This window comes from Porites lutea, chromosome 7 (assembly GCF_958299795.1).
Source record: "Porites lutea chromosome 7, jaPorLute2.1, whole genome shotgun sequence".
Lineage (NCBI taxonomy): Eukaryota > Metazoa > Cnidaria > Anthozoa > Scleractinia > Poritidae > Porites > Porites lutea.
Genome location: NC_133207.1, coordinates 12,431,822 through 12,449,119, shown reverse-complemented (window position 1 = coordinate 12,449,119; position 17,298 = coordinate 12,431,822). Strand labels below are relative to the sequence as shown.

The 17,298-nt window shown below is 36.1% G+C and overlaps 1 protein-coding gene across 1 annotated transcript in view; it reads right to left on the bottom strand.

Annotated features, from left to right (window-relative positions):
• Positions 1-30: 30 nt before the first annotated feature.
• The window catches only part of LOC140942822 (ceramide phosphoethanolamine synthase-like), a 29,985-nt gene continuing 12,717 nt past the window's right edge, over positions 31-17,298 (bottom strand). Inside the window, exons 2-4 of the mRNA XM_073391828.1 lie at positions 7,958-8,080; positions 4,743-4,823; positions 31-2,278 (exon numbers count right to left, since the gene is read on the bottom strand). Of these exons, the coding sequence (XP_073247929.1) occupies positions 2,252-2,278; positions 4,743-4,823; positions 7,958-8,080 (231 nt within the window). The 3' untranslated portion in view covers positions 31-2,251. The remainder of the gene's footprint in view (positions 2,279-4,742; positions 4,824-7,957; positions 8,081-17,298) is intronic.

Genomic DNA, 17,298 nt, shown 5'->3' with positions numbered 1-17,298 from the left:
ACAGTCAACTAAAAAACAACTCATGAAGAAGACTTTTTGTGAAGCTTTATTTTTCTGAATATCATACATTTCATCATGATTTGCCCTTTTTACAGTAATCATTTATAATATTACACGTAAATAGTCTGACAACAAACAAGTCAGTAATAAGTGTACTGCCATCGTAAGACCAACAAACTATTAATACAAGGTGGCAGAAAAATCATAATTGCAATGATATACAATACTCAGTTCCCTTTGGAAATGGCTCACTGATTGTTGTTCAATACAATCATTTTGACCATTTCCATTATTATTATATCCTCCTCACAAACGTTCTTAGGGCTTCAGCAAAATGATTGTCCATAGCATAGGGCAAACTACTCAGTGTTAGCCAAGCTTTTCATTTCGGAGCTTGTTTTGTTAAAAGGTGCAGCTCTTAAATGGTGTAAATTAAAACAAAACAACAAAAAACACTTCCACTGGGGAAAATCTCTGGAAAAAAGAACTGATAGTAAAGTGTGCTACAACAGCCCTTGACACAAAAGTGGAATAGTTTTTGTTGAGATGATAGTGACTGTTTAATAGTCGTAAATACAATACAAATAAATAGACTAAAAATTAATAACTCACTAGGACTCACAAGTAATGCATCAGTCAATTCCAGCTGTGCCCAGCATTAGCATTTTTTTGCCTTGGATGGCAAATTCCCGGGGATGGGGACTCTTAAGCTGACAAATCCCCTGGGGTGGGGACAAAAAAAAGAGGGCAAATGCCCCGTCCTCTGTCAACACTGCAACATTTTTCATTGATAGCACGGTCAGGTAGTGCCATTTTAAACATTTTAATGTTCGATTTTTTCTTTCAATTAACGTCTTCCTTAATTTTAATTTATAGTGCTATTCCAAATAAGACTTCACGCAGTGACCACACTCAGTTTATGGTTTTAGTATTGTTATAAAATTATCGACTTTAGAATTAATAGTGCACTGTAAAGTTGACTGTTTGGAATAGTTTTATAAATACGAAAGGATGTTCTTCAAATAATATCAACAGAAATTTGATTCAATAACCAAAAAAACGTTGATTCTTGTCAATAGATCCCCATTTCGCTATGTAATTCTGGCTTGATAAGCAATGAAGAAATGCATGCATAAAATCGAGAACATACATTTCCAACCCTCTTCAATTTTTTTTCTGTCCTTGACAGATGAGCCAATCTGCTTGTTTTTCCAGTAAAATCCTCTGTGAAAGTTATATTTATGCTGATAGGAAACCGTGTGTGTCAAAAGTTTGGGGTTGGCCCCGGGGTTAGCCAATGCCCGGCCCCTGGGCAGCGTGCAAAATTTGCAAATGTCCCACCCCCAGGACTAAAACGGTGGGCAAATGCCCCAGAGTAGCCGGGGGGGGGGGGGGGGGGTTGGGCACAGCTGGAATTGACCGATCCATAACGACATCCACTTGTTAGAGGTGACGATGAAATTCTTCACAGAAGACAAAGTAACGAATGACTGAAATGATCCCTTAGCTTTGTTGTTAAAAGCTTACTCTGTGACCACACGGTCTCTGATCTTTCTAGAAAAGTCAAGAAAAGACTTATCAAGACCAAGCACAAGGTAAAAGTAACAGTCATGGTTAAGATACTGGCAGGACTGACAATATTTTTGGTATAATAGATGATGAACTTCAGAAGTTAAAATGGTTTTGTGTCAAATGTTGATATTTTGGCAAATAACCCTCCTTCAATACTTTTTAGGTCAACCAATTTTTAAGGATGAGGGAAATTCTAGCCTGTTTCTGATACCTACCTCAAATACAGTCAAACCTCTATTAATTTTTTATTTTTTAAACAGAGTACTACTTAAAATAAAATAATTACTTATCTCTGGATCTCATTTTACCTCCCCTCTCACATGTTAAACTGAAAAATATATTATTTGCCTTAATATACTTCCCTCTGTTCTATTTTCTAGTTTAATTAATAAATTAAAGCAATTGATACATCTGACATTATTTCCAAGACTTTACATTCCTGAATTAGGTCAAGTAAATTTGACAGTGAAGTTAATATTGATAAGACTAACAGTTTGCTTAAGGAAAATTATTCACATCAAAACTAAAAAGGCTACAACTAATAACAAAATAAAGCACAGATCAACTGTAAAATCACTTCACATTATTAACAATAAGCTGCAACACATTGATGAATACATCAATTAATGAATTCCAAACAAAAAAATAGAAGACTCGCTTTAAGCTTTTCTCTAGGACTCTATGTACCAAGCAGGTAGGCTCTCACCTGAAGAGAAACAAAAAATAACTTGAATTTATATAAAAACCTCTTCCATAGGCTATATACAGACAGCCCCTCCTCTACCACAGCCAAGTGTCTGAAGCTCATTTGCACAATACAAGTAAAGAGCTTTTACTAGCATCCTGCACTTGGCAATAATTTTGTGGCTCCAAATCAATTCTGCAGGGAGTCATTTTGAATCCAGCTTAGAGCCATAAAATGTGTAGTGGGAGAATTTTATTTTCTGCCATCCATCTCAAATTCGTCAAAACTGTTAGAAACCTTGTTAAAGGATAAAAAGTTCGACTGTCTTAAAACCTCAAAAAATCTCAGTGATTTTGTTACAAATTGCTATATGGCAACTCCTGGGACTCATACGATGAAAACTTCCAAAACCCAATGATTTTGTTGGATTGTTTTGTATGGTAGTGCTTTGTTTATTCAAAAATTGCTTTTGGACATCCTTTTGATTGCAAATGATATTGCACCCTTGATTAAGGTATTTTTTACAGATTTTAAGTCAAAAACAGGATTCTCTTCACAACAATCTTCATCTTCTTTGCTCAAATTTGATCTTTGCGTCCAACCAAATAATATGTGTTTTTTTGCATCTTAAGACATTTTTATGTGTCCAGGATGTGGAATGTGGGATATTAAAATCACTGAAAGCTATTAATTTTATCAGTAAAAATCCCATGGCAGAATGAATGTGGGCAAGAAAACTGATTGATTTCTTTAGTTAGTAACATTGAGAAATTTGATATCCATGTAGGTCATACACGTATATAGAGAGGTTTCACTTTGTTGTCAACAACAACCCCACCGCTGTTTCCTGTACTTCATTCAATAGAACATTTTACAAAGAATGTGTACCCTTGTCATGTTACTAGTCAACCTTCCTACTTTTCATGTACAAATTTTATAACTTTTATGCTAACAAGCCCTTGGATATTATTACTTATTATTAATGTGAAAAACAGGATTGGTTTGTGATGAAACAAAGTCACCCTCGCTTCTACTAAGGTGATTCGCTGGTTTTGCACGGCACATCTCTTACTGCACATGACAAGATGGCCGCTGTGAAAAAGAGCATCGAAAGTAACATTATTAAAATGAAGTTGACCGAAGTGAAATGCTATTAGAATTTCGGTTGCAGTTGTTTCTTGCCTAGATGAGACTCAAGGTGTTGGGAATGTGCATAACATAGGCAGTATGATTGTTGCTGAGTTCGACTTTCCCACGGAAAACCTCAATGATGGACATTTAACTTGTGCTATCTCACTTTGATTTTCATTTAAGAGCCATCTTTATCACATTGCGTCCTAACTGTGATATCTCAATGTAAACTCTGAAAAAATGGATTTTTTAATGCTTCTTCCCCCCTTCCAGATACATGCCATTTTGAAGCTTGCCACTTGACCCCAATTTTTTATTTTATGATTTTAATAAGAACAGTGCTTCCTTTCAATGGAAAAAAATTGGCATAAATCTATGTTCACTTCTTTGGCAATTTTACTAAATTGTAGAGATTGAGCTATAGTGGGTTGAATAGCGTGTGTCCAAATTAAGTCTACTTTGGAGCGTAAAGTAAAAACAAGGGCATAAAACAGCATTTTTCTGGTATGTAAGTGGACAAACAATACATTTAAATCAAATTCTGTGCGTTACCACACGCACCATCGAAAAAATCTCTCCTTTTTGTCCAGTTTTGGGCTGCGCCCGTTTTTTGCCAAAGAGTCCTAAATACCCGTATTTGCCAGCATAGTGATGTCAAAATGAGCACTGTGACCCCCACTTTTTATTACTTTTTTGTCATCTACTTGACTTGTTACATCAGTGTACCAAGTTTCACCTACAATCTATGTTAGGTTCTTTTCCTAAGAAATCACCTTAAGAGGCCAGAGCACTAAGAACACAGCTGCAAAATGGCCTGTTTGGTTTAACTGGGGGCAGGAATATTTGGCAAGTCAAAATTAATATATTCTTTTGAGCACAATCTAAACATCACTCACCCATAGGGTGAGTCCTCCAAGAATTATGTTTCTATCCCTGATTTCATATTTTACTATTATTACATGTATTATTATTACAGTCATGACAGATCAAGTGCAACCCCATAGATTCCATTTAAAAAAATGATAACTGACTCCGTTAGTCATTGCTGCAACCAGTATCAAATTCAAATCTGCATTCTTGCATGAAAAATGAGTGGTGAATTTTTTTATAACTTCTCTGTATTTGTTGAGATTGAAAAATCTCTGAATGGACAAAATTGCTTTGAATACATTAAATCAAATACAGGAAAATGAGTTGGTAGAATTTGACTCATTACGCATGCAGGATAAAAGAGATGAATCTGAAATCTACATCTACCCACTTATTGAACTTGTGAATAATAAATTCACTAATAGAATCTTAGTGGCAGGGGACACTTGACCTGGCTTGGCCGTAGTACTACAAGTAAACCTACCTCCATCAAATGCAGTTGAGAAAACACAATAACAAATGCTAATTCTAAAGGGCCAAAGTAGTTCAACATCTGCACCCAAACCTGAAAGATTCAGGAAAAAATAAGGCAATACAATAAAATACGTGTGACAGGTGTGTTTTGAAGTTTGCAACAGCAAGCCAAAGCTGAGCCAATGTAAGCCCCATACAGATTGGACACTGAATAGTTTATAAGTAAAGATCTGTATCAGTTAAAATTAATTACTGATACTTGTCAGCTAAGCAGCTGTTTGTATTGTATTCATACAGTCAACTCTCTCATAATGTGACCAACCTTACTGCATGACAAAGTGGTCGCTTACGGGAGTTGGTCGTCTATGGGAAAATCAAGAAACAAAAGCTTAAACTCAACTGATTAACATAATTATATAAAGTTATTACTTTACAAGCTAAATTAGGCAAATGGACAACTGGTAAATGAATAACCCTTGGAACTGACGAAACTTTGTAGATAACATTTTGCATGAATGTAACAATCCACTTTTTTACCTACAGGTCATATTACAGACATCTTTTCTGTAAGTCAGTTGCTATGGTCTGTCATATTAATCCTTTGCACTATTCAAAAAATGAACTTTTGTGATGTTCAAACAGTGGCTGTCTTACAATCATATGTGATTGTGCCAAGTAGTCGCTTATTGGAAACAGAAAACATAAAGTAGTGGTCACTTAAGAAAGAGTTTTTGAAACAGTGTTTGACTGAGAGAAAAACGGTTATTTGTAAAGTGGTCCCTTACAGGAGGTGGTCGATTATGAGAAGTGGTTGCTATGAGATAGCCTGCATGGCAGGTACTTGGAAGTTATGGGCGCAGGAAAGAACAGGGCATGTGAGAGAGACATGCAAGGGGAGAGGAAGCGCCTGCCCGAGAGGCCCATGAAAATCGTTTCTACTCACTTTCTGAGAGTGCAGAAGATTCTTATTGGTTAAGAGGCTCCTGAGGGGATAAGTGTTTGTGTTAGGCAAGAAAACTGTCAATCAAAGTAAACATGAGATTGTTTTTACACATAGTAGTACATGGACAGACAAGGCAGTGAAGGCCTTTTATCACACTACTCAATGGTATGATCGAAAGTCATTTCAATGGGACTACGTGGCAGAGGCAGCGACAGACAAAAAGTTTGTTGAATCATTGAAATGAAGATTAGAGGAAAGATTCTTTGCTCAAAAAGAACTTGGCGGCTTGCAATGTGGATGGAAGGGGTACCATCAAGTCTTGGACAGGATTGATGAAATGAAACAATTTCCACTGAGGGGCATGAATTTGAAAAACCTTTCGCTATTATTATTATTTGCTTGAAGGCAACCTGAAGTCTGCTGTATAAAAATGTCTCGGTAGAGTTTGTGTTCTGAAGTTTAAGTCCATTTAGTAAAACAAGTCTGCTCCAAAAACAGTAAAAGCAATGGCCATTTTCCACGTACTCTGCTATCTTTGGTGTCTGAACAGCAGTGATTTTGTAATATCAGATAGCAACATTCAGCTTTTTATGATACACAGCATGCATTCTTTAAACAATATCCATTTTTGACTTTGTTTTATCGTATTTTTGTTAAAAATGATTAAATGCTGTGTGTTTATCGTCGGTTTATTGCTCCATCTCTCTATAATCAGATAACCTAGCTGATCTTTATAACAGTTAGACCGAGGATATAAATGTACAATGCTTTGGCACGCTTTGTTTGTGTAAGGTCAATCAATTTCTGTAAAAAATTTTGAAAGATCACGCAGCAGCTGCCAGGTAATTGGATAGGGGGCCGGAAACAACTTTCATAGCCTATAGGGAAGGCACTCCCTCTCCCCTTGCGTGTCTCCCTCATATGCCCATTCTTTATTGCGCCCATAACTTACCAGTGCCTGCTACGCAGGCAAGCTATGAGAGAGTTGACTGTACAGGGTGTCCCAAAAGTTCGTTCCTCTACTTTATAAGTCTGTATTTCAGTACGATTGAACTTGTTAAGCAAATCATAAAAGCAAAAGTTGTGTCTTAATTTTATTCACTATTTTCATACTTGTTGTGCCATCTTTTGACTCGAATATTCGATTTGTGTACTCCCACACCAAAGCTGCCCATACGCGAGTACATTTTCCAGGCACATGTTTTTTGTATTTTATAGCCCGAATTGCTCAAACTCCTTCCTTGTATTTTGTGAATACCATGAAAGATAAAGCACTTTAATGCAAACAAGTTCAGCTAGGTGAGAGCATAAGCATACATGTACACTTCCATTTACTGGCTATTTGTTGTAGAAACTGCTAAAAGACTGGAAAAATCTGAATGTTGGGTAGTAAAATGATCATGGAGTAATGAAGGTTTTGAAGGCAAGAAACTAAGGGGAAGACCAAAAGTCCTGAAGAAAGCGGCTAAAATAGTTTTAAGGAAGCCTAGATACAAAGTAGGAGACTCTACGAGGAAGCTCTCACATAGTTAGAGAGCCAAGTCCAGAAAGGGTTATGAATAGCTGTTTAAAATACTTAAAGTTACAGGCCCCTGAGATGGCAAAAAAACCTCTGCTTAGTCTGCCAAGTAACGCCCAGCTGGTCTCAAATTTGTAAAGAAGCACAAAAGCCTTGCTGTGGGAGAAGGCCGGGATGATTATCTTTTATGGATGAATGCCCAATATGTATTTTTTTTAGCTGCCTAAAATAAAGAAATATTGTTTGGGGGTGGAGTGGCTCCTGCACACTAGGTGATAAAAAGGCTCAAAATGGATCATCTGTGGGTCTACACACTGTATCCCACTTCATGCCGCAACGGCTACAGAATGTGATAAAAAATCAAAAAGCGCATGCCAGTTACTGAAATTCTGAGTACATGTACTCGTTAAAGAAATAAACATCTCCTAGAAATTTCATATAAAAATAAAGTTTTGATTAAAAGTTATAGTGCGTGAAATGAGAGGAACGAACTTTTGGGACATCCTGTATACTGTTCAATAATATTCATCAACCTAGTGAAGTTGTACATTTTACTGGGGTATAAAGAAGTGTACACGTGACTCAAATACTACCTGCTGATTTGTCATAACTTAAAAGAATACTACATGAATTTAGAAAACAATAAAAAGCAGTTGACCATGCTACAGCTGTACTAATGCTCAATACATCAACAATAGCCATGCTGATGTATTAACATTATTCCAGCCTGTAAGTATAGTTACAATTTAAATTATTCACTCACCCATAACTTGTCAAAGAGGATTGCCAACATGGTGAACTGTAAAACGGCATCAGCACTAGATACTTTCCACAGCCACATAACTGCCCATGTGCTACGGTAACTCAGGACCTCAGCTTGTAAATCCTGTTGAAACCAAAATAAAATTCAGTTACACCACTCTGACAAAATTCACAGTCAAGCCTGCTCAAAGACAAGATAATAACAACAGTCCATCCTTGTCCAAGGCATCTTTTGTTATTATGAATAAATTTGCTTCTTCCTGTCTGGGACAGGAAATTCAGCAATCACAATGTTATATGGATTGTATTAATTTTCTACACTGGAGGAAGAGTAAGTTACGATCAGATCTACCAAATACACAGTTCTCAAATTTAGGAAGTGTCAGCTGAAAATGCTTAATATTTCCCAACATTCACACAAAAACCTATCTATTAGCACAGCTCACAAAAATGATGTCAGAATTGCTATTTTGCAATGTTTGTCTGACTTGTTATTACAATCACAAAAGTCCCAAAGCATGACATTTAAATGACAATGAACAACCAAAGTCAGGAATTTCATTAAATGTGAGGGGACTATCTAACACCGTGAAAAGGTGTGAAATATTTTGATGGCTGTAAACTAAAAAATACGCAATATTCTTTCTATGAGAGGTCCATTGCTCGAAGGACAAAGAAAAATGCTGGACTTCAGAATGGGGGTATTCAGCTATATTTAGTAGCCTCTCCACTGCTAGTGCCAGAGTGAGCATGCTCTTTAACAATACTTTTTCCTTCCACATCCTTAAAACTAACTCAGACCCAAAAGCTAGATTCATAATTGTAGACATAAAAACCGACATTAAGACCTTGATATTAGCAAATATCTACGCGCCAAATAATGACGACCCCTTCTTCTTTGAAAACGTTTTTGAATGCCTTTTTACTTTCGAATGCGAAGAAATAATTTTGGGTGGTGATTTTAATCTAGTTTTAGATGTAAAATAAGACAAAAAAGTTGGGAACGCTGTAGCACATAAAAAATCCTTGTAAAAAGGTAAGTATATCGTTGACTCCTTAGACCTAACAGACATTTGGCATCTTCTAAATGTGGATACAAAACCTTTTACTTGGAGAAAAGGAAATCCGGAGAAACAATGCCGTCTAGACTTTTTCTTAATTAGTTCTAGTTTAACATCAACAACTTCAAGGCTTCCAGGCTTTGGAATGGACCATTCACTCATAACATAATACTTAACAAATAACACAGGGGACCAGGATACTTCTTTCTTGCATTGTCAAATGGAGAGTATATAGATTTAATTACGAAGCCAATAACTAAGGAAGTAGCAAATGAACAAAAAACAATAATGAGGTGGACGCCACTCTCCTTTAGCGATGGGATACTATGAAAATGACAGTTTGATCAAGCTCACTGTACTACGCAAAAAAAAGGACCACGAAAATTGTTTAGAAAATGACATTGCATTCCTTGAAAAAAGACTAGATGAGGGCAATTTAATGGAAACAGAAAAGAATCAAATACTGGATGAGCTGGCCCCTAGAAAACTACAAAGGGAAGAAATCTCTAAACACAGAACGAAGGGCCCAATTATACGATCGGTACAACGTTGGTACAACAATGGGTAAAGTACATCCAAAGTATTCTTAATAGTTGGTCGACGAGAAGACTGACTCTCTTGGGTAAAATCCCCATAATAAAACCTCTAGCCATGTTTCAAATAGTCTATCTGTTGCCATCCCTACCATCACACCAAAAAATAGCTCAAGATATAAATTTGATATTATATGATTTCCTGTGGGATAGCAAAGGCAACAAAATTAAACGAACAGAAATCTAATGACTACGATCAGGGCAGACTAGAGATGATTGATATACAAAGTTCTAATGCATCATTGAAAATGGAATGGGTTCAAATCTACCTAAACACAGAGGACAAAGACAAATGGAAGGTTTTTTTTTTTCGATTACTACCAGGTACTCGGAGAGATACGGCGGGATATTATTGTTCTAGTGCGCACAATTTAAAACAAAAAGATGCATCACAACTGAAAATAAAAGACCCTTTTTTAAAAGAAATTGAAGAATACTGGTCCAACTTAAATTTTAGTGAGAAGAACCCAGTTTTTGACTCAACATGTCATAGAAATTTTTTTTTCTCTTTACAAAATCGTGATGTAAAGCAGGTGGTAATATATGTGCAATATTGATCATACTGGCAAATATAGTCTTTGCTAGTTACATTACTTTGTTATGTAAAAAAAAAATTAAAAGTTACTGTTTCTTCATGTATAAGACATAAGTGCAAAGATAATTTTAATTGTAATTTTCAGTAACTTTTTAGCTACTTTTTTCTAGTTTCTTTTACAATTTTTGTCATTTTTCCTTTTTATGTAAATGTGTAATAAAGTGTTGTTGAGGATTAAAAAAAACAAAACAAAACAAAATAAAAGTGAGGAATTTGCCGATGTTAATTCAATCTGTTTGTCTGAGTCCCAAACAATAATACAAACTAATAATCTGAATCCACCCGCTGCCTGAAATTGCAAGGTGTCTGTAAAAGTAAGGTGTCCTCAAGGCAGGAGATGAAGGCACAATATAAAGTGTATAAGTAACTAAGGCCCAGTTCAGATGCCAAATTTTCATGAGCCAAACCTAATACACTGAAGTAAGTACATGAAACGGTCCGTGTCTGAATCAATAAAATATTATTAGAAACCCTTCTAAGATTTCAATTTGGAACAGCTCAGCCGTTCTTCCCGCCTCGCCCTGCCAGGAATTTTGACTTTGGAGAGGCTTTGATTCAGATGTCGTACGTTTCATGTACCAAATCTAATGCATAAAAAAAAAGCAGACTTGCCACATCTCACAACTTTGTCGCGAGTCTCAATATTTCATGATCCATCTTACACTCTCATGAGTTGGTAACTAATTCCTCACACTTTCTTGAAAAGTCAAACTCCAAAAAATTTTGGAGATGTAGGCTTGGCGCACGCTACTGGTGTACACGGCTAAGATTTCTCTTTCCTTCCCTGCAGATTTCTCTTTCCTACATCTTAATATTCGTAGTCTTCCTCATAATTTAGTAAAGCTGACTGATTATCTATCATGCTTAAACATAAAATTTTCTGTAATCAGAATTTCTGAGACCTGGCTAAACGATTCTGCTCATTCGGTCGATATTAATGGTTTCAAATTTCTGCACAAGTATAGGCAAAATAGAACTGGAGGTGGGGTAGGGCTTTATATTTCAAACGATCTAGAGTTCAAACTTCGAGAAGATTTGTCCCTCCATAATGTTGATACTGTAGAATCACTGTTCATTGAATTAATAAGACCTCGAGAAAAAAATATAATTGTTGGTATTGTTTACAGACCGCCAAATCATAGACTCGACGATTTCTTGTCTACAAACAATGAGTTGTTAGGTAATATCTCTAGAGAAAACAAAATATACTTCCTAATGGGGGACTTTAATATTAATTTAATTAACTACCAAAATCACCACCTCACAGGCCAATTCTTAGATGGAATGTACTCTAATATGTTTTTTCCTTTGATTACGCGTCCCTCGAGAATTACTTCACATACTGCTACGTTAATAGATAATATTTTTTCGAACAACTTTTTTGAACGTTCGAGAAGCGGCTTATTATTTACTGACATTTCAGATCATCTACCCGTCTTCTCAATTCATTCAGATAACGTTAACACATCGGTAAATCGATGTCGACAAGACCCCTTCTTTATTAGAGATAAGAATCTGAATAATATTCCTACTTTTGTTGAAAAACTAGAAGTTGTTGATTGGTCTTCGATTAAAACTTGTGATGAGCCAGATATTGCGTACAAACGCTTTCATGAAATGTATACAAAGATTTATAATGATTGCTTCCCTCTCAAGAAGGCGACTAGAAAGCAGAGGCGCTTTAAAAAACCGTGGTTAACGAAAGCTCTTCTTAAATCAATTAAAACAAAGAATAAACTTTACAAAAAATATCTTCAAGTTCCAACAGTCGACAATTGTTCACTCTACAAAAGATATAAGAACAAATTGAATCACACCTTGCGCTTGGCTAAGCGTCGGTATTATGAAAAGAAATTGGAAGATGCTAAATCAAATACACATGCGACCTGGAAAATTTTAAACGAAGTTTTAAACAGAAAAAAGCCAAGGCCTCAATTAAATACAATATTTAAGTCAGACGGTCAGGAGATTTCTGATCCAGTGGAAGTAGCAAATAGGTTTTGTAGCTACTTCTCTAGTATTGGTCCCAACCTCGCAAAGAAGATACAGCCTCCTCCTTGTTCACATAAAGATTTTCTATCTGGATCATTGCGAGAGTCAATCTTTTTTAGCCCAACAACAGAGGATGAAATTATTACCATTGCTCAATCTTTTGCTTCCGGGAAAGCGGCTGGATACGATAATATTCCAATGTCTATAATTAAGGAATCCATTCAAATCATTTCGGGACCTCTGGCTCACATTATGAATTTATCGATCGCTCATGGCGTTGTACCAGATCAAATGAAAATAGCTCGTGTGGTACCACTGTTTAAAGCTGATGACCAGTCACTATTCACTATTTTTCTCTAGTCTATCCATACCTTTTTTATTGCAACTTAGTTTGGGCCTCTACTTACAGAACTAACCTTATTCGTCTTGAGATTTTACAGAAACGAGTGATCAGAACTATAGCTAAAACAACTTTCGATGCACATACTGATCCAATCTTTCAAAATCTTGGTATCTTAAAATTTCATGATATATACTTAATACAACTAGGCTTATTCATGTACTCCTATCAAAACCATACTCTACCTTTAAAATTTCATTGTAAATTTACCTTACAAAGTCAAATTCATTCGTATAATACAAGAAACTCGTGTAAATTTCGTCTGCCTTTCTGTCGTACTCGAACCAAACAATTTTCCGTTTTTTATCAAGGACCTAAATTTTACAACACCTTAAACACCAACATCATCAACGCTTCCTCACCTTTCTCCTTTAAAAGAGCACTTAAGGCATTTATTTGTAATAATTATTAGTATACTCCAACAAAAATTTTGGGAAAAAGCCTTTTAATATTCAACATTTGTAAACTTCCGTAATATTGATTAGTTTAATTTTTCACCTCATATTATGTTGTATCCGTCGCCGTAATTTTTATACTATCTTCGAAAAATTGTAATTGAGGAGGCCTAATTAACATAAGCTCTATAGTTTCTTTTAGGCCTCCTCGCCATCTCTTCCTACATTTTTTTCTTTTGGCATCTTTTTGTAATTATCGTAATCGTGTGGCAAATAAATAAAATACCTAAATGAAGAATCTCACATCGTTTGGCTCTTATGAACTTATTAAAACTCAGATCGCATCGATATTTGGCAAGAAGTTAAAGTTTATAAACAGCTTTTCATTGAATATTTTTTTTCTGGCTGTAAGACCAAAATAAAATTAAAATATGAAAAATATGGCTCAAAATGGGACCATTTTTTAACAGCTCGCGTAACATTTATAGTCTAACCATGCATATTGTGGGATTTCTCTATTTCTATTAATGGTACTTTGGAAAAATTTCTCCACAGAGGTCAGTGACTTATGAGTACTAACTGTATTAAAAATTACTGAACATAATGGCAAAACAACAAAGTTTAGGGCGTTTTCAGAAAGATGTTCTGTCTACATCCGATCTCTGTGCAGTGCGAACGTCAATTTAAAAGGTAGCTTTTGATTGACTTTCTTTTGTTGTTAAGAGAAGAAATAATAATTTTTGGAATGCTCATAAGTTAAACCTTACTTATAGACTAACTGTTAAGACTTTGGGAAACCCATTTTTATGCTAAGATCAAATATCTAAGGTTAGACAGCATTTTTTAACGTGAAAATTCATAAACTGTGCGTTGGACTGAAAATCGGATTCTAGAGTGTGCTTTGGCACAAAGGTTTTGTGCCTAAAATGTGCCTAAGATGTGCATAAAGTGTGCATTTTAGTTTTGAAAAATGGCCTAAGCCGTGCCTAAGTTGTGCCCAAACTGTGCCTAATCTATGCAAAAGTTGTGCCAAACTATTGAGTCACTCGGAAAATCATGTCCAGCCTATCGAGCTCCACAGCGAAAGAAAAGTGCCCACGGCAATTATGTCAGTTTTAAGATTTACGAAGTCTAGAAACACGGTCTGACAACCTTTTTATCCCCTAATAAGAAATAATATGACTCAGAATACGGTTAGAGACAGCAGGGAAAGCCCCTACAAACAAGAAAATGGAATCTTAAACAGGTTAGCGTATTTAAAATAAGTGCTCAGCTCAATTACGTGTTGATATGATTTCATTGATTCAAGAATTTCACTGATGTTAAAAAATTTTGAAGTGGGCTTCTTCTCCCCGTCTTAACGGAGCGTTTAGTTGGAACGAAATATTTGTTTTTTTCAGGAGGGCAGATTTGCATTCAAAAAAAGAATTTACTTGTGATATGACTTATAAAATGAAAATGAAAAAATTGATTGCACGCCGATGAGTTTTCAAGCAAAATTGGCACGTCTCATCGATTATTATACGATCAAAGCTTAATTTGCTAACAGAGCCAGAAAACAAAAACAAACAAGCAGCTCAAATTATTTTACTACTAAGTGTAAATTCTACTTTTTTAGTTAGAGAAATATTTTTAAAAAGCAGCCGCATTTTGTACCAAAAAACAACACGCATTGGCATGAAGGTTTCAAATTACCACTTTTCATGTTGTTATGCAAATTCAGGCCAATTTTACCGCGATCGCAAAAAGTATTTTCTACAACTTTTATTGGCTATTTTTGTGCCTTACTTCTTTAGCTTTGTTTTTGTTATTATGGCTTCGACTTTCTTCCACGATTTCTTTTAGAAACGAAAGAAAGCCAGTCTATAAAATTGCATGGCAATCGAAAAGGTTCAGACCGCACATATCGCGTGTGAATTTCCACTTTATCCTTGGAGTAAACATGGACTGTCGAAGAATACTTTAATTTTCCCGACTTTCGGCGCGGCTCAAAACTTACACTTCCTATACTTCTAACTGCATCGTGTTTGATCTGAATTATTTTTGTAATTCGTACCAAGTTTGTTCTTTTTTGCAAGTCGGGTTACAAAGATTTTCAAAAAAGTGCCCAGCGTTGAATATTTGTGCCTAAACCGTGCCCAAAACGGCCAAAAGTGTGCCCAAACTGTGCCTAAAATGTGCCTTAGCAATATTTAAAACATGCCTTAACTGTGCCTAATCTGTGCCTTTACATGTTTTTTTCCCGTGCTTTGGCACAAAAACCGTGCCTTTTCTTGAGCGCGAATCGTGCATAAGGCACGGTGTTACGCTCGTGTACACCAGTAGCGTGCGCCAAGCCTGTAGGGTTTGCTTCCAAGCTAGATATTGATTGATAGCCAGCTTGATCCAAAGAACACGTTTAACGGTTGCGTTTTATGGATCGACTTACTGTTTCTATTGTTTTAAGATGACCACCAACAAAACATAGAAATCACAAACCCTAAACAGCAAAAATACTGCTCCACCTTACTGCTCCAAAACCCATAGTATGAAATTTGGGACATCTCACAAATTTTTACCCATTTCTAGGTACAGAATCTCACATTTTTTGCCATTTGGGAGGTTGGCAAGTCTGGAAATGAGCATTTTTGTCGTTTGAATTTAAGTTGGCTGATATTAAGATCATAGTCTGAATCAATTCAGCCCATCTAAATTACCTGGTTCAGCTTTAATTCAAATTAGGTTTGGCTCATGAAAAGTTCAGCATCTGAGCCGGGCCTTAGAGTTTTTTTGGTTTGTTTTTATTGGGAACTAAGAATAACCAGATATGACTGATATTCTGTATGTTTAAAAATGTGGAAAAAGAGGAAAGAGGATTGTTCATACTGAGTCGGCCATGAGGACAGGGTCCAAAATTGTGCCCTCCTGGTCACCAATGCGACTAAAAATTCAGTTCTGGTGACCAGAATTTCATAGCTGGACACCAGCTGGTAACTTGTAGGGCTGGTTGTTATTGCAGACTTTCATGCTCCGAGAAAGTGATTAAGAATTGAAACCTCAAAGCTATTTGCCCACAGGTGTCTTACTTTTTGTCCTGCTATATTTTTTAATTAAAAGTGAAACAAATCTTCCTGTAAATATACCTGCACAACAACTACGATCAATAAGAGCTGAACATTTCCAAGCCACCATGTTGTTTCCAGCTGAACTATGCAAAGTATGTTATGTATGCGGAATTATACTGTACCCAAGGCTGTGCTCTAACGGCGCCCGGTCACCTGAGGCGACTAACATTTAGCTTCGGGCGACTGAAAAAACGGTCCCGGTCGCCCGGCCGGGCACTCTTGCTTCTGGTGCAGTGTTCAGTTAAGCGGGCAGAAAAATTTAACATACTAGTGTTGGCTTGTTGAGTCGGAGTTTACTAAACCCTACAGAAAATGTTTTTACTAATGTTGTACGAAAGAAACGGGCGCGCGTCGATGTTCAAAGGTCGTTCTGCATGATTTCACATGTAACATAATCCATCACTTTGAACGTGACAAGCGGCACGGATTTCGATTTGTACCGCTTCTTAAAATAGTTTTAAAATTTTTTGTTTGAGATAGAATGGTTCATTAGGTACAGTTTTTAGGAGAAACTGTCAATACTTTTCTGACAGACGTAGAGCGCGGATGGCGACGCGGAGTAATTTATTTTTATGTAAAACGGAAATTGCCGTATTGAGCAGTATGCGAATGTAATGTTTTTACGGTTTTTGGCTGCTGTGTCTGCTTGGCTAAAACATAACTTATGATTGTTTTCTTCCCTTTACACAAGATAACGAAATATAAAAAGAAAAGATATGATCGTTCTGATCGTTTTTATTGTTGTTTTAGAAACAGGGCAGTTCCACGTTGTCTTGGTATTTTACGTATCGATAACTAAATTCGCATGCAGGCATATATAGGCTAAATTTAGCGGCCAAAAAAAAAAACACGGAAAGAAGAGCTGGTTTACGCTTCGACCGTATCCACAAAAAGCTCAATTATCCTAAAAGATTCACTGATAATATAGAAAAGGAAATTAAAGATGACTTATTTTTTATTGAAACAATAGGTTTGGGGCCGCGGCGGTTTCACTGTTTCACGGAATTTTTCACAGGAACTTGAGTTCGATCTGCCCCATATAAAACTCCGTCACATTATATTTCATGCCGCATTGATTCACCTTTTGAAAATTTATTTTTTAGTTTAGTATTACTGATAAAAAGCACAGTTTTCCTTGACCCAAAGATCTTAATGAAGTTTACGTAAACCTGCTGAATTTTTTTACTTTTCCCTCTTTAAGA